At 42.5% G+C, this 18,531-nt stretch overlaps 1 protein-coding gene across 1 annotated transcript in view; it reads left to right on the top strand.

The window, feature by feature from the left end:
- CDH13 (cadherin 13) overlaps positions 1-18,531 on the top strand; it is a 1,030,117-nt gene that overhangs the window by 862,661 nt on the left and 148,925 nt on the right. Inside the window, exon 8 of the mRNA XM_061172291.1 lies at positions 10,859-10,999. Coding sequence (XP_061028274.1) covers positions 10,859-10,999 — 141 coding nt within the window. The remainder of the gene's footprint in view (positions 1-10,858; positions 11,000-18,531) is intronic.

The raw sequence follows: 18,531 nt of genomic DNA, 5'->3' as shown, positions 1-18,531 counted from the left end.
TACCCTGCACAACCAAGCCTTCTAGAGACCAGCTCAGCCCATCCAACCTTGCCCAGGCCCTGCCTTTGGACCCACAACTGCTGCAACCCGGAAGAGCATCCCTGAGGCCAAGTTTTCTGAGTAGTGATCCGCATCACCATCCTTTGATTTATTCATTTGTCAAATATTAACAGAGAGTACCAGACACTGGGATGGCTGTGTGATTTTTCCCCGGGGGGTTTAGAATTCAATTTATTTTCAAAGAGTGTAACCCAGTGGCCACATAAAGGCAATATTTTGGGGCCTCCATGTCTCAGAGGGCCAGGTGTCAGGGATATGGCAGGAGTAAGTTAGAGACAGGGTCCTTGCTTCCATCGACAGCTCTAATGAATACTCGGAAAGTGACTGACGTATTGAAAACCGTATATTTTGAAGAGAAAACTCTCCAATAAACTGAACTGGTATTTACCACTTTGTAGATGGGAAGAAATTCATCTCCTCTTCCTGCTGGACAGAGTTGTAGGAAAGGTCTGGTTGACGTTACGCTTCAAAGGATTGAAATGGAAATATTTTCCAGAGGGAGGATAGTGGATGCTATTCTGGGAAGGTGGGCAGTCCTGGGAAGGGGGCAGCTGGGAGTGAAATGAAGGTGGCAGCTGGTGACAGTGAGCACCACATGGGGCAGGGAGGCTGGCGAGCATCTTGGCTCTGCAGGATGCTTGATGAGCGCTCTCCAGAGAAGCTGTATCCATTCCCTACGGCTGCCATAGCAAGACCACAAAATCTGTGGCTTAAACAACACACATTTATTATCTTACAGTTCTGGAAGTCAGAAGTCCAAAATGAGTTTCACTGGGGTAAATTCAAGGTGTCAGTGGGGCTGATTCCTTCTGGAAGCTCTAGGGAAACATTTGTCCCCTTGCCTTTCCCACCTTCTAGAGGCCACCTGCATTCCTTAGTTCATGGTCCCTTCCTCCATCTCTCCATCTTTAAGACCAGCAGTGTACCATCTTCTTCATCTTCAAGCCTCTCTCTCTTTCTCTCTCTCTCTCTCTCTCTCTCTCTCTCTCTCTCTTTCTCTCTTTCTCTCTTTCTCTCTCTCTGTCTCCCTCTCTCTCTCTCTCCTTCCATTGTTGCATCTCCTTCTCTGGCTCTCCCACCTCCCTCTTATAAGGACCCTTGTAATTACTTTGGATCCACCCGGATAATCCAGGATAATCTTCTCCTCTCAATATTCTTTACTCAGTCACATCTTCAAAGTCCTTTTAGCCACATAAGGTACCATATTCCCTGGTTCCAGGGATTAGGACATGGACATCTTTGGGGGCCAGTATTCTGCCTACCACAGAAGGTATGAAAGCCTCTAGGACCAAAAGCTTGATGGCATTTAGAGCTCAGTTCCACTGTGCCCTGTGCTTGACTCATGAACCTGACACTGGACATCTAACAGCTTAATCACAGAGACAGACATGTGAAGGGAACATTGCTGTGTCATTAAGTCAACCAAGAAAAAAGCATTCATCATAACATATACACAGGGCTAATGCAGAGGAGGAAGGAGTAATTCTGGGAAGAGCAGAAAAGCTTTAGGAGGGAAACACGTCTAAGTAAGGTTTATAAGGATGAGTAATTCTCCAAGGGGGTGGAGGGAATCATGGGTGGGGAGGGCCTCCCAGGCAGAGGGCGCAGCATGAGCTAAGGTGTCAAGGAGTGAAGAGCCCGAGGTGTTGGGATTGCACGTAGCCCGGCATTACAGGGGTGCAGCGCTGTGAGTGAGGAGCACTAGGAGATCAGGCCAGGACGGGGGTGTTTTCTACGCTTCAGGAGCTTGAAGCTTATCCTGTAGCTACTGAAGGGCTGCTGAAGCATTTTGAGGAGGGTCCTGTGGTCAAGTGGCAGTTTAGACAGCTCACTGTATCTGGCTTTGGGTGGAGAGGGGTCTGGAAGAGGGCAGAGGGAACCAGTCTGGAAGCTGTTGTAGTAACTCAGGTGAGAAAAGATGAGGACTCGAAGTCATGTGACAACAGGGATGGCAGAGGAAAGAGGATGGACTCAGGAGAGGCTGGGGAGGCGACATCAGTAACACTTGATGATGGGCTCTTTGAAGTGAAAGCGGGAAGAGCTGAGGACAACTCCCAGGCGTTCAGCTTGAGATGATGCCTCCGAGAGGAGGGCCATGTTGCAGGGACCATAACAAGTTCTGTCATTGGCCCATGAAAATTGAGGGAGAACATCCAAAGGAGACATCCAGAAGATGAAGCAGGCTCGAGGGGCAACCATAGTGTTATTTAATGTCTTACTGGGAGTACATTTTTTCTAGAAAGGGAAAAAAAAGGAAAATTCCACGGAGAGAGAAACTTTGGTAAACTATGTTTCTGTTTTTCATTTAAATTGCATCATAAACAGGTGAGTTTTAAGTTAAAATGAGGGTACTCGTTGACCTGCATTTCATCAAGTGTTCATTCCAAACGATGCTGATCAAAGTGTGGTCCTCAGATCAGCAGCATCAGCATCTCCTAGAAACTTTCTGAAAATGCACATCCTCAGGCCCTACTCCGGACCTCATGAACCATAAGCCCTCGAAGTGGGCTGAAATCTGTGTTTTAATGCACCCACCAGGGAATTCTGATACAAGCAAGTTCCAGAAGCACTGACTGAGACAGTCTGTCTTAAGCACCTACTGTGTACTGGGCATAATGTTGCCATGGCCATTCAAGGCCAAAAGTTTAGAAGAAACAGGCTAACACAGTAAACAGTGACTGTGAAAATATATAAAAACGATAGAGAAAGAGCACTTTCATTTTATTTTATTTTCCTTCAAGTTTTAGACGTCTGTACTTCCTTGTCTCAATCAAACAGATTAAACTAAGCAATTCTTTAGCATGTTCAGATCTGCCCCAAACCAACCATATGCTTCTTGGGATTCCCTAAGTCTGTTCCCTCAGGCTGGGAGCTCCTTGAAGGTGGCATGGACTAGATGATGTCTGAGATACTTTCAAGAAACAATGGGTTGTGTCTCTTCTCATCACAGACCTTGATTGCAGCCACACTAGTGGCCCTGTGTTAGCTGGACCTCCATGCTGGTGCTCAGGCTCCTCTTCCCCCTCTGAATTCTCTGCCCTCACAGCCTCCTTCAAAGCTCAGCTCCAGCCTGCATTATCCTGAAGCCACTTAAAAACCACAGTAGCCCTCCCAGCTGCACCGTTCACATCTGAAGCTATTGCATACATGTTCAGCACACACTACCTGGTGCCTTGTGGAGCCACTTATACATGTTTTACCTTCAGCCAAGCTATGAGTTCCCTGAAAGTAGGGAATATATTTTGTACTTCTTCTTGTTCCCAGGGTGTCCTGACCAGAATCAGAATCAGTCTTCAGTTCTTATTAAACCATTGAATTTAATACTGTTTTAGGATTAATAGCTTCTCATCTTCTTCCACAGAAATTCACTTCCACATCAAGACCCCATTTCTAATCCTATAGTAGGAGATTCTCCTCTGCAGGAACGTCTCCTTCCTCCCCCCACCAAGGTCTGGGCTAAGTGGCCTTTCTTTTGCAATAACCACAGCACTCTTCTTACTCCCGTCTCATTCTGCTGAAATTACCTGGGAATTATCTAGCACCAGATTTGTCTCCCTTTACTTGTTACTACTCTCTAGCACAATGCCTAATGCGTCGTAAGTGCTCAGTAAATATTAAATAAAATGTATATTGCCTTCCTGAGTACCCCATGTCCTGACCCCCTTCTCACAGACCTTAATTGGTACACTTCGAATAACACTTATCTCATCATACCTTACCTACTTGCTTTCTGTTCATTTATCTAAAAATGGACTGAAAACAGCATCTGTATCATTCATCACATCCTCGCAGAGTTACTTGAACCTAGTAGACACTATATAAATGTTTCAGTGGAATCAACCTGAATGTCAAATATTTACCACCTTGGGTCTGAAGGGTGTGATTTTTCCAGGTATGTTATGAATGCCTTGGGCATTTTATTTGCCATGACTCATCAGTAACATCAGAAGAAGTACACTTCACATGGAAATGTTTTATTTGATTTTGGTATCCCTCAACCTGAAATCTATCACTTAGGTTATTCCAACTGCATGTGTCTAAGAGGCTGCGTTTATTTCCCCTGCTGCTTCCCCACCCTGCTGGCTTTGTCAGCAACCAGTAAATGTGGGGAAATGAGCTATGCCTTCTCTTTATCCTTACCCCAGCCGAAATGAAAACACAGCAGGTGACAGCCAAGTACCTGAACGTTCACATTAGCGCTGAGCAGCAAAGTAAAAGGAGGCCTAAAGACAAACACAAGTCAAACCCAACTCGCCGTGTTGCATAGGAAGATGGAGGAATGTCACTCGCTGTCTGCAGTGGGAGAAGGGCACCTTTTACAAGGGGATGTACACAGTTCCTGCTGGATTTATGGACTACCTTTCCCCAGTGTTATGTGGCCAGAGTGGATAAATCAAACTCCAGACAGACAACAACTTGTTCTGCTCCAGATAATGTTTTCACCAATCTGCTTGCAGTATTTATAGACCAGGTGTCAGGTGCAGAAGAATGTGGTCCCTGTTCAGGTGCCATATCACAAGGAGTCTCAGCCTATCCGGGCAAAGCTGATGAGTAAATAAATAAATAAATTGCATTACATCTTTCCCATAAATCTCATATTAATATTTCTCATTAACAATACCTTCAGTGTTAGACAACAAAAGGATTTATTGAAAAAGACTCTTACAGATTTCCTTGACCCTTAAAGCACAGTTTATAAGCTGGAGCCAACTCTTACCAGCTCATAATAACTGACTGTGTATATCACTTTCCAACTATGTACTCTATGACATCATGGTAGCTTGAAATCAGCCATGGTAAGAGTATTTAAACCACCAAAATGGACAAACGCTGCAAATCAGGCACATGTGCTGTTAAACATTTACAGGCACATCACTCTTTGTAATTCATTATTTTATAAAAAATGTATCTATAAATGACTAATTAGTGCATAACAGCCATGTGCCAGACACTGAATTAGTAGCTGGGAGATAAAACTTTAAACAAGACAAGGTCCATGACCTCATGGAGCTCAAGTGGTCAGGGTCAACATAGCCAATAAACAAGTAATCAATAAATGAGAATATTACAGACTGTGATAGTGCTGGAGAAAAACTGTATTCATTATTTATTGCAGCATAACAAATTACTCCAAAATGTAGTAACTTAAAACAAGAGATATTTCCTGTCTCACAGTTTGTGTGTTCAGGAGTCTGGGCATGGCTTAGCTGTGTCCTCTGCTCACTGGACTGTCACAGAGTTGCAGTCTCTGTGTTGGTGCAGAATTTGCAGTCTCATCAGAAGGTTTGACTGGGGAAGGATCCACTTCCGGGCTCTTCAGTGGTTGCTGGCAGCATTCAGTTCCTTCTGGCTGTCCCTGGAGGCCATCCTAGCTTCTTGCCACATGCTTAGAAGACTTTCCAAAGGTTCTACTACATATAACAGCAGCCGTCTACACATGCCAAGCTCCATGCTTGGCACTTTATCTTACCTATTTTAATCCTCACTTATCCTAGAAGTATTATTATTCTCCCCATTGGACAGGTGAGGAAACTGAGGCAAGGAGAACTTAAGTAACTTGACCAGGTTCACTCAGCTGCTAAGAGGTGGAGCCAAGGTAACAGTGATTGATCAAATGCTGATTGTCCTTCCCTAAGTGTCAGCTACCCCATTATGCAATAAGGTCCCTGCCTTCATGGAGCTTCAGTGCAGTGAAGGATGACCATCAGAAATGAGCAGGAATTCACCTAAAGGAGGAAGTAGAGGTGGAAAGGTCAAAAGTAAGAAAAAGTGCGGTACAGTAGAAGGAAATCCAGTCTGGACAAAGTGTGAAAAGAGATGTGGAGGGCAGTTCAAGATGAAGCAAGAGGAGGATGGGGTACCACATGGGTTAATGGCAGAACCTTTCTCCATGTAACATTTATTCATTGATTTCCCCCCACAGCTACCATTGTGCTTGTTATTAGTGATAAATGTTCCGTTAAATGCTCACTCGTATGGCAGTCGCGGTAGCTGTGTAAAACATCAAGGGTCCGGTGATTGATTACATGCCATATTTAGTGACACGGCTTGATTCTTTTTTTTCAAGATGGAATGTTTGCTTTTCAAATCAGTGTGATCAGTGAACCCAGCCCGTGTCTGTGGAGATACACCCGAGGCTTTTTCTTGCAGACACACCATCTTCCTTTTGTTTCTAGGATATATATTAACTGGTAGCAAGTAGACACCCAGGAAGAGATGGCAAATACAGTAGAAATGCATAGCTGCAGAATTCAAACCAGGAGAGCAGCTTGACTCTTAGATATGTCTTACAGATCAAATAGCTTAAAATAAAATCAAAGCAGTCAATTTCATTCTCCCAGTTTTGACACAGTGCTTCTCTTTGTCAAAATACACTCCTATCTCCTTGAGCTAGAGTTCCCCAAAGGATAAGCCATTCCCTGAGAATAAATGGCTCTGGTTTGGAAATGCCACTGATATGCTCAGACCTTTGAGATATAATTTAGTTCAGGGAAACAGTAATATATCATCATTATCAATAATGAAAGTAAATCACCCAGCTTGCGTGCTGCATACTGGCTAGGTGTTGGGGTCAAAGGCATGGTCCTTGCCCTTGAAAACTTTGTCATCCACTTAGGGAGATAGTAAATGGGCATTCAAAATAAGACCAAACAGGAAGTATAGCCTTCAAATAAGTCAGAGTAGTCTAAGCACTGTAATAAACTTCCCTTAAACCTGAACAACGGCTTGTATCTTGTTCATGTCTCAGTCTAAAGCAGGTCAGCAAAGGGTCTCTGTGCCATATAGTCATTTGGAGATCCAGGCTTCTTCCTCTTTGGGAATAGGAAACATGGAGGAATACGTGGGAGTTTTAGGGGCCAGGTCAGTCCATCACTTCTGCCCACATTCCATTGGCCAGAATTGGTCACACAAGTTCCTCTTACAGTCTAGCTGTATGCCCTGCAGGCAAAAGCAATAGGATTGGGTAAACAAGTAACGTTTTCCTCACCACAGTTTCCTCTGATGGCAAGAAACTGAAATTGATTCTGGCTGACTTCAGTGCCAAAAAGAATCTCCTGAATAAACATCAGGGTGTGTTACAGAATCCAGGGGAGAGTTGAAGTCAAGAGCCAGCACAGCCCCAGATCTCAGAGGCAGAGCTTGCATCTTTCTGGTTAGAGCAGTGCCTTCAGTGTAACTCAGCCGGAAAGGCTCTTTCTATTGGAGTTGATTATACCCATCTCCGCTCTGAGCCTTGAACCAACTGAGAGAAATAAACCCAAGAATCAGATCGTGCCAAGGAGAGTGCAGCTTGGCCTTTAGAGGACAATGAGCTTCCTACCCCCTGTTCAGTTCACTCACCAGTGACAGAACAGCTGGACGGCTGAAGGTCTCGTCCCCCAGACGGGGTGCATCCCGCATGGGCAGAGAAAAGCACCAGGGTGGTAAGTGTCCTCCCAGAACATTCAAGAAGGTAAAATCCTGGACTTCCCTGGTGGCGCAGTGGTTAATAATCCGCCTGTCAATGCAGGGGACACGGGTTGGAGCCCTGGTCCGGGAAGATCCCACATGCCGCAGAGCAACTAAGCCCGTGCGCCACAACTACTGCGCTCTAGAGCCCAGGAGCCACAAGTACTGAAGCCCATGCGCCTAGAGCCCGTGCTCCACAAGAAGAGAAGCCACCACAATGAGAAGCACGCCCACCGCAACAAAGAGTAGCCCCCGCTCTCTGCAACTAGAGAAAGCCTACGCACAGCAACGAAGACCCAACGCAGCCAAAAATAAATAAAATAAGTAAATAAATATATTTTAAAAAACCAAAAAAAAGAAGGTAAAATCCTTCTATTGGGCCCGGAAGCAGCATGGGAGAGGCAAGAGGGTTTGCCCTGCATTCTGTCTCCATGATGCCTGATTTCACATTTCATATTCCCAGAATCCGATTGTCCCAGCGGGGGTTGGAGAGTTAACCGTGACTCACTCAACTATTGTGAGGGAGACAAACGTGCACGTGGCCACCAGGGCCTATTCCTCTGCATCAGTGTTTCTTCCCAGACGATGGGCAGCTGTGGGCTGCCTAGGAGCCTTGTCCAGCAGAGTAACAAAGGCAGAGTGACTCGGAGCGGTGCAGAAATGCGCATGTGCATGTATATTTCAAGTAAGAGGGATTTAGGGGCAGACTTCCTAGAAAAGGCTCAGCTGGAGTGGGAGGCAGGTCAGAGGTGAGTGGAAGGTTTTCCAGTTGTGCAAGAGCAAGGGGGCTCATACATATGCCATTTTCTCTAAGTCTTCCACATTTCAGAGGAGGTGCTTTTATCATTGGTTGCTTGGTTTTTATTACTTTTGTCATTGTGAAAGCAATTATGTTTATTATAGAAAAATCCCCAAATACTCATAGGCCAGTGGACTTCTTATCTTCGAGTTGCTTTTCAAAGTGGAAATCTGGAAACAACTCAAACAAATGACCATCCAATAGGGAATGATTGAATAAATTATGCTGGGTCCATACAGTGGACTGTTATACAGCTGTTGAAATGAATAGACAGATCTATAAGCAGAGGTGAAAGTGATACGGCAAGACGGATTGTACAGCGGTGTGAATGCTATCACTTGTTTAAATATATGTGTATCTAAAATGTCTCTGTGTGTGTGTGTGTGTGTGTGTGTGTGTGTGTGTGCGTGTGATGTGTAGGACAAAGGAGGGAGACACCAGACTACTAACAACATTTACCTCTTGGAGATGGGGTTGGGGGTGGGTAGAGAGGAATGCTCACTTTCCACTTTAGAAATGACTGGATCATTTCTATTTTCCTTACAATAATTGGATATTCTTTGACAATACAAACATATTCTTTGGTAGCCTTAAGTTTGGCAGAAAATTGAGACTTTGGAACATCTCATTTCAAACCTTGCAATATATCTAGTTCATAGTCTAATTGATTTTCCACTAGGTTAATCAGTCGAGTTCCCATTGCAGTCATAAAGTTTTATTTATATGAGGAGACAGGAATTGGCTGGTTCATTTTTTTAAATTATTTATAAAATTTGTTAAACTACAGGAGAGTTAAGCCATGTCCTTCCTTTGCGCTAGCGAAAGAATTTATATGTACCTCTGCTTAGCTCTGACTCTATTTTGTTACAGTTATATGTGAACGTGCCTGTCGTCAACCCTAAACATCTCTGAACCCCTTAAAGAAAAGGACCCTTTTCCCATCCCTATATCCCCAGCACCATATTTAGACTAGATGTTCAATAACTTCCAACTAAAGGAATGCATAAACTAATGAAAGAAAAAATTATAATAACTCTCTTTGGTCAAAAAAAATATTTCTGCAGAGGGGAAAATTTTAAAAGGAAAAACAATGTATTCATGAAATTATTGGAATACTATTGTGAAGAGCCTATTGTGATACCCTAGCGTGATACAATTGCTCTTACAGTTTCTTGCAAATAACCAGATAATTGATCATAGCATTCGTTGCAATATTAGTCAGAATTCCCTTGTTGCTTCTCGCAGAACATCTCAATTAAATGTCTTAAGGAAAGGAGAAATTTATTAGCTCATAGAAATCACAAATCTGAGGGGTAAATTCTGGCTTCAACAATGACTATTAAAGAGCTCAAATTAGGTTAAAAGAACTCCATCCCTACCTCTCAGTTCTGTGTTGTCTTCTTTCTCAGGCTGCCTTTCTCTGTGTGGTTGCAAATGGTCACCACCAGCTCCAGATTTTGGTCCTACCACCTTCAAGTCCAACAGAAAGAGGAGTTCTTTTGCCTACAAGTTCTAAAGAAATATGTCCTGGAACTGAGTTTCAATCCCAGGTGGCCTAACTTGGGTTATGTGCCCATCACATGGCAATGGGAATGGGAGGCCCTGATTGTACAAGCCTGAGCTACATGACCATCCCTAGTCCAGGGATAGAGTCAACCCTACCTGAACTCCACGTGTACTAAGAGTGTGGAAGGGATGATACCCCCAAAGGAAGTATAGCCTCAGTACCAGAGGAGGATGGGATGGACGCTTGGGAAGGCAGGGCAGCACATATCCACTAGAGTTAGCGCTTGAAGCTGCCCTGGGGTATGTCCACAGCTACCTTCACTGCAAGTTGGTGAAGGGCAAGTGCTGTGAGAAATTTACATCCTTGTTCGACAGCCATTATAGAATCACGCTCATCCCCCAATGTGCTTCATGGGGCAAGGTCGGCTGTTCTTTAGCGACAAGCCATGCCTGGGGTCGTAAACTAAACATCCTGATAGGAATGATACAAAAATCGGTAAGATCTTCTTGAAAGCAATGTTGAAATATCAATAAAGACTCTTAAAATGTTCATACTCTTTAGCCTAATAATTCCACTTCCTGGAATCTATCATTTTTTTTTTAAATCAAAATACATCGAGAGCTTCCTGAATAAAGATGTTCATTGCAGTGTTATTTAAAATTGTCAAAATTTTAAGAAGACTAGAAATAACCTCAAGTCCTAATAATTGAAGATGATGAAATAAATTATAAATTATGCGTATGATTATATTTTATGCAACCCTTAAAATAATATCAAGGAATTATGGTGGTAAATGATATTGCATGAGGGAAATGATATTAAGTTTCCATCCCCACAGCCAACTCTAGTCTATGAATAGTGACTGTCTTGCCTTGGAGAGATTCCAAAGACACATTTATGCACAACAGGTAAGAGTGCTATGAAAGGCGCCTGCCCTAGATGGAGAGGGGCACACAGCGTCAGCCCGAGCAACGTGCATCTCCCCTATCCCGAGTGATAACCCAGATCTAAATGTCATCCTCTGTTGTGCTTTTGCTTTGTAGACTCTGGAAAATCCCAAGTATGAGTTGATCATTGAGGCTCAAGATATGGCTGGACTGGATGTTGGATTAACAGGCACGGCCACAGCGACAATCATGATCGATGACAAAAACGATCACTCACCTAAATTCACCAAGAAAGAGGTAAACCCCTGTTGAACGCCAGCCTTGTGGTCATGGCCGTGATTGCTGATTAATATTAATTCAGTGTACCACAGCCCTAGCCAGCTCCCTGTTTGGGACATCAAAACCCTCCTTTGCGGAGAGAAGATGGTGTCTTGCTGGAATACTTTTTTACATTTTTATCTTTTTTTTTTCTTTTTTTTTGTAAAACTGAAAATACCAGAGCATTATGAAAACAAAAGCATTGAATCTTGTTAAAGTCCATAAGAGGACAACTTTTAATGCCAGAGTGCCATTTTCATAGTTTTATTGGTGTTATTTAGTGCTGAATTGTGTGAGTCCTATTGTGATTTTAGCATAACAATAACTATTTTTTTCAGCAAGTACAGATCGAGAGGCCAGATGGAAAAACATCAAGAAGGTAAAGCAGATTTTCTTGGCCATAACAGCGTGGCCCAGGAGCTTATAAATAACAACCAAGTTAGCTTGTCTGGGAGAGCTAGCTGCGAATTACTTATTCGCAGCTCCTGTGCTTTTATGATTGTGGATCGTGCTTGCTGTTTCCCATTTTTTCCAGTGGAGCAATGTTTGGGGACAGGCTGAGTATGCAAGATTTCATCCAGCTGCTGAATTTGTATCCAGGCTAGGAAGTCACTGGCACTGTGCATCTGATGGAAATGTGCTACGGTCATGGTTTCTTTGGCGGTCAGGACCAGAGCCAAGGACTTGATGCCCCGCTTACTGAGCAGGAGCGTAGCATCAGTAATGACAGCCCCGTCGTTAGCCAGACCTTTCCCGGACATCCACCACCACCACGGGCTCTCCACCCTCCATCCATTGCCTCATCTGACCATGTGAGGTTGGATTCGTGAGCCACATTTTTTACCCAATGAGAGTGCTTATTTTAAGCTCAGAGAATCTAGATCTCCAGGGTTATAGGCAGAGTAAGTGGCAGAAATGGGACGTGAGCACAGCTCCCTGTTTACCGTGCTCTCAGCTGCAGTGCTTTGCTTCCAAGGAAGCTGTTGATATTTTCTACCCTCCCGGGCGTTCAGAGAAAAGATCCATGTCTGGATTTGCAGTTGCCCACCCCTCTCTCAGGTGTCTCAGGGCTACCCCAGGTGGCCCTTCTCAGCCCCCTGGTTCCCCAGTGACCTCTCCACATTAGCAGCCCTACATGACTCATTCAGGAGGTGGAAATCTCCCCCTCTCCCAGTGGTGTCTTGGACACTCAGGATTCTAACCTCAAAACAACAAAGTCCACGTAGCTGATATGGTCTGTTCTGTTGCTCCCATGACACTGTTTCTAAAACTGCTAATACAGATTACTTATTATTCCCATGTTTCTCAAACTGTGTTCCAAGAAACTAGTTCCACAAGTTATTATCATTATAGGGCAGGGGGTGGGGAGAGATTTCAGGGTCAGACAGATGTGGAGAACACTGAGATGAATGGTGTGAAAGATTTCTTTTACTGTAGGACTTCTGGGTACCTTTAAAATGCTTTGTGTTTCTCCAAGAGGGGTAGGTATGGTCTGTAGGGTTTCTCAGACTTATTTGGCCTGGGAATAAATTTTCCTGGTCCATCTCACCATGGCTCAGCGAGCTGGTATTCATGGGATATTCATTGGGAGATATTGGTTTATCTGCAGAATTTCTTGCAAACCTCTTTCAAAAGAGTAACTCAAGGCACAGTGTAATATTCAATATAGACATAGTAATGAAAATAGAAATTGGATAACCCCAATCTAAAATGAGAAAACCTATTAACGTTACCAGGTGGTTGAGATTAATTAGTTATTTCAGTGGAGCCTAAACTAAGCTCAGAATTGTGTACCTAGTTACGGACTAAATACTGTGAGTGAGAGGCTTTTGTTGTTGTTATTAATACCAATGAATTCAAGGAAAAATTTTAACATAGATCTTAAAGTAAGAGACCTTAAGTAGTATAATGGAAAATGTATTCATCTGTGAATAGTGGCAAAAGCACAAAACTCTCTTCAAATGGACATTAGGGGCTTCCCTGGTGGCGCAGTGGTTGAGAATCCGCCTGCCACTGCAGGGGACATGGGTTCGAGCCCTGGTCCGGGAAGATACCACATGCCGCGGAGCAACTAAGCCTGTACACCACAACTACTGAGCCTGGGCTCTAGGGCCTGTGAGCCACAACTACTGAAGCCTGCGCGCCTAGAGCCCATGCTCCACAACAAGAGAAGCCTCCGCAATGAGAAGCCCGCACACCGCAACAAAGAGTTTCCCCTGCTCACCACAACTAGAGAAACCCCGCGCACAGCAACGAAGACCCAACACAGCCAAAAATAAATAAATAAATAAATTTATTTTTTAAAAAATGGACATTGGACAATGAGCTTGAGATTCCCTCAGGGCAGAGCTGATGTCACAACTCATATGGAGATACAAGTAACAAAACGAGAAAAATGGTTAGCTAGCCAAGTACATCAGATTCTCTCTCTTAGATATTACGTATCCCATAGGAGTCTTTGCCAATGTTGGATAAATCAAATTCACAATTAAATTTTCTAACACGTTCCAGGATGGCTGATGTTCTTTGTCATTGATTCATACATTTTGGACACCAGAACGCTAGAGGCAGTATAACAGCGATGTGAAGGGCTGGGCTCTGGACCAGAACTGGATTCATATCACGCCTACCAGCCACGGGATCTGGGCACGTTCACCATCTACATTCTCGTTTTGTCACCTGTTCATGGGGCTGATCATAACGCCCACCTCACTGGGTTCTTGTGAATGTCAAATGAGCTGCATGGTGAAGAGCACTAGTGCTTGTCACCTCGTGTTCTCTGGCGTGTTGGCGATGGGGATATGGTGGTAATTTAGAAGGTGGTAGAGAGGACAGTGATGACGAGGATAGTGGGACAAAGGCAGCGACGAAGGTGGTGAGGAAGACGGCTGCGGTGAGCCAGATGATGATATGATGGTGACGATGTTTCTAAAATTCAAAAGGCCAACTGGCGTTCTTATCTAACGGCCATCTCCCCTCCATGTTGAAAGGCTGCTGTTTTCCTTGAAAGCGATCTATGAAGCTGCTCAAGCACTTCAAAATACGTGATTAAGACCCTCAAGTTCCAGGGGTGAAGTAATTCTGGAGGAGAGGTGGCAGAATCTGTAAAACTCATCACTGTGGGCAAAAGCAAAGAAGGCTAAGAGGAACCTGTTAGGCGGAAGAAGAGGACGGATAAGGACTCAGCCCAAAGGGAGTGGTCTTGGGTGTGGAAGTGGTCAAACAGGATGAACTAGGAAGAGAGAGGAAACATGGACCCTGTGATCTTGAAGATGAAATAATTTTCAGAGATGAAGGTCAAGGTTCAGTCATCCCAGAATGGAAATGGTGGTCATTTGGGCTTGAAGGTATCTAGAAACCTGCCCAAGAAGATGTTGTCTTATGTAAGTTTCTGCATATATTAGGACATTTCTTAGGAAATTCATAGAAGTATATGGTTCTTATCTTTTTAAAAAATTCTATTTTACATGGTCTTCCATCTCCAGAGAGGTGCATTTTTTGATCTGTTTAAAAGAGGAGTTTCAGTTGGCCACAAATAACAGACAGGAAATAATGCTCTGTTAAATGAGTCAGAGGTATAGTTTCTCTCACATAGAAGTCCGTAGGTAGACAATCCCAGGCCAGTATGGTGAGACCATGATATTGTCAGTTTACCGTATTCCTCTTATCTTTCTTCTGTGCCTTCCCCAAAGCTGCCTCATGGTACAATAGGGTCACCGCAGTGCCAGCCATCATGTCCATGTAACAGGTAGAAAGAAGCAGGAAATGAGAAGGGCAGAGGAGGACCTGCCACCTAAGTAAATGTCATTTAAAGAGATTCCCCAGAAAGTCAAGTGACTTACATCTCCTTAGCCTTCCTGATCTGTGAGGGAGACTGAGAAAAACCCCAGCTATCTTTAGTTGGCAGGTTGCAGCCCTTGGTAATATAGGGGTTGTTACTAAGGAAGGAGATATTTTAAAGGGTATTTTAAACAGCACATTCTTAGTGCAAACTAAGATCATTTGTTCCCCTTGTGTTTATTCACACTGACTATAAGCTTGTTGAGAAGCAAAGCCCACGCCTCTCTTATTCTCTGTTGCATTCCCAGTTGGCACTCAATAATTCACTGTCTGCCGAATGTTTCCTGAAGGTGATTTTAACTGGAGAACAGTGTCACTGGATATGATGAACCAAGTACTTTAAATTGTTACTGACACATGAAATCAATTTTTAGTCATTGATTTTCATGAAAATTTGGGTTAGAAACACTAGTCTCCATATGGAGAGTCTTCCGTGAGTTTTCCTAATAGCTTTCGCACGTGGCTTTAACTTTTAGTTTATGTTTACATGTTAGTTGTGACTTTTCTAGATTAGGTATTTGGAAATGATTTTAGGAAATCTAGTTAAACTTTCCAAACCCAGAGTTTGGATTATAGTTGAGAATCTCAGTCCCATTTAGAGCAAAATGACTTGTCCATTTCTCTCTCTAAAGTTGCTTTTTTTTTTTTTTAAGAAAAGACATGTGATTTGTACTTATAGCATAGCCGATGCTCAACACATACTGACTGAAGAACTCATTTTCACGTAAACCCCAGGTCATGAGGATTAACAAACTTGCTATTTATTTTAAAAGAATGTGTTTGCAAATGATCATAAGGTTTTTAAATGAGTTTTCATTCATTTATTCAATCAGTTGATTTTCAGATTTTAATTAAAATGGCAGTTGGTAATGAAACTGAATAACAGGATTTTTTTTTTGGCTATTTGATGAATTCTTTCTAAAGTAAATGTTTCAGTGTTCAAGCTATAACATTACGATACATGTAATAAAAATGGCATAAAACTTAAAAGGCCCTGTCTTCCTGGAAGATGAGAGATGGGTAAATGCTCTGATTTTCATAAAAGGGTGAAGATAAATGGTGTGAGCTGGAAGCCGGCAAGCTGAAATTGAGCCACCAGCAGATACTTGCATTCAGTTATCAAGGGGGTGCTGGGGTCCAGCCTCCAATTCCTAAAAGTCTTCAAGGACCTTAATGCTTTAGGAGTCTTATTTTTCTTTGGACTATGAGCTTTCATAATAAAAATATTTTCTTAATTAGCTGCCTAATTTTCCCTATAATACTTTTTCTCTTACATGTTTGACTGAAAACTCTCTGGTCTCTTCTTTATATAATAATTATGCAAAACCATTTTCTATAGAAAGAGAGCAAAAAGACTAGTCTTTCCTGTAGCAGGGTTGATAGAAATTTGCTCTGTATTATTGAGAGTTTAGAAACATATTTTCACCTTTACCACATTATTTTGTTGTTGGAAAACTCATGTAAATATTGAGAATTGTGGTTAAATTTAAGGAAATCTCTATCAAATTTCTGTCATATATATATTTTATATATATGTACGTATATATACATATATATATGAGCTCTGCAATTTCAAATGTCCTTGTATAAAGACTAATCTTTAAATTGATGACACTTGTTATTCATGTCACCCACATCCTTGTTTTGAGACATATTAAGAGTTTTATATTGTCTTTATTGATGTTGGTATTGCAGGTAAATCACAAGAAATTTAAGTCTTTACCAATGTGTTCATTATGACTCACTTCTCTTCATTAGTAAGTTTATCAGTCAAGGAACTATTTTATTCCTTACATCAGAAATTTACTTTTTCCTCTCAATGAAATATCTGATGCAAGATGATGTCAGGGTAACATTTGTTTTATTCCTTAACTTTATCATTTTTGCTTTCTGTAAACCAATAAGAGTAGAAAAGGATGACTTTAAATCAGTCTAGGATTGAATTAGTTCATCGTTGAGTTTCAGTCTTACATGAGGGCTATCGTGGTTTCCCTTACTCCTGGGTACAGCCTTTCTGGGGCCCCAGCCGAAAGACGGGTATTTTCACAAGGGCCCTTCCGCCTTGGACACTCTGAATGTCAGTGGTCTTGTCGTCCCCATGAGACTGCTGAAAGCTCTGCTCAGCTTCCTGGTCTCTTAGCAGCACTTTCTTCTGCTCAGATTCTTAGCCTCTTGTCCCTGTGCCTTTATCATTTAGAAACTGCGTTAAGGGTAAAAGTTCCATAAAGTATTGGCTTCACTTCAGTAAACTTCCTTTCTCAACAGGATCCTGGATTCTCAAGTTCTGGCTGTCTTCATAGCTCTGTAGTGCTTTCAAATAGGTGGGGGGTTTTGTGTGACGTCTGTATTCTTGAGCTATCCTAGATTTGAGGGATGGTGTAGAAGAAGCTTGCCCCACTTACCATAAACAAAGAAAAATATGGATTAGCTTTTTAACCTGGATTACTAGGGAAAAGCAGTAGATATTGTGTATATGGAATTCACTGTAGCACAAAACATCACAATATCTTCATTAAAAACATGGATTGAAGAAATATAATTAAATGTTTTGACAGTACCCACCCCCTCTCATACCATTTGCTTCAAAATCAACTCATTTTGGTAAAAAGATTAAAAATTTTGTGTCTCCTCCTTGATATTGATAATCAAGAAATGACTCTAACCCCAAGGGAATTGAACTGCATCATTAGAGGCAGACTTTGCTTTCCCGTTCCTTCGCTCTTGAGTTGACATGAGTATTGGGATTTTTCTGAACTCTTTTGGATCTTTTCATTTGTTTTTGGTAGTTTGATGGCCCCAGGTATAAAGCTCGTAAATGTACCTTTGTGTGCCAAAGGTCTAACTGAAGTGAATGTATTTATCCACTCCTCCAGGATTTCATGCAATATATTTGAGTGCTTTAAATGAAACTCTCCATAAGAGTTTATTGCCCTTAGGAGAACCCTTTAAATTCAGAGGTGCCTGTGTCTAAACACTGACCACATAATTATATATTCTGCTTGCTCAATAGAGATTAATCCAGAAAACCAACCACATACTTCTTAGAAGATTGAACCCATTTCAGTTATCTGACACAAGTGACTTTTCTGGAGGGTGGAGTCCAAACGTACACTATTGGGATCTTTATCCCGTGCTTTGGGTGGTGGATGGAGGTATCCCAATATGTACAGAAAGGGAATATTTGGAGAGAATAGAGCAATGTGATTTCAGTGCACGGATACCACCAATTCCCAACTGCGCAAATGGTCACATCCCTCCAGATTACATCACTTCCTGGTCCATCTTCGTCCAGGCCAACATCTTGTCCAAGGACTCCAGGGGAGCCATCTATTGCAAATTGCATTCCCAGCTTCCCATCATTGAAGAAGGGTTGGCTGCAAAACAGCCAACACCCACGTTCCCCATTTATCTTCACTTGGAAGGGGGTGAGTTCATTGCTTTCTTCTCCTGCACCAAGGTCGTAGAAAAACATGAAATCATCAACTAAATCTCCTAGTGTTCAAATTTCAGGGGTACTTGAAACAGCAGATCTACAGCTGGATTTCTCGACTGAAAGAGAGTAAAGGGAAACATTTGTTCAAATGTAAGCAGTGCTCTATAAATAGAAGCCATCATCCAAACAAGATTCTTCCCGCTAAGGAAAAGGGTAGTGTGTGCTTTCCCAGATTTAA

Source organism: Eubalaena glacialis, chromosome 18, assembly GCF_028564815.1.
Source record: "Eubalaena glacialis isolate mEubGla1 chromosome 18, mEubGla1.1.hap2.+ XY, whole genome shotgun sequence".
Classification (NCBI taxonomy): domain Eukaryota; kingdom Metazoa; phylum Chordata; class Mammalia; order Artiodactyla; family Balaenidae; genus Eubalaena; species Eubalaena glacialis.
This window is presented reverse-complemented; position numbering and strand designations above follow the sequence as displayed.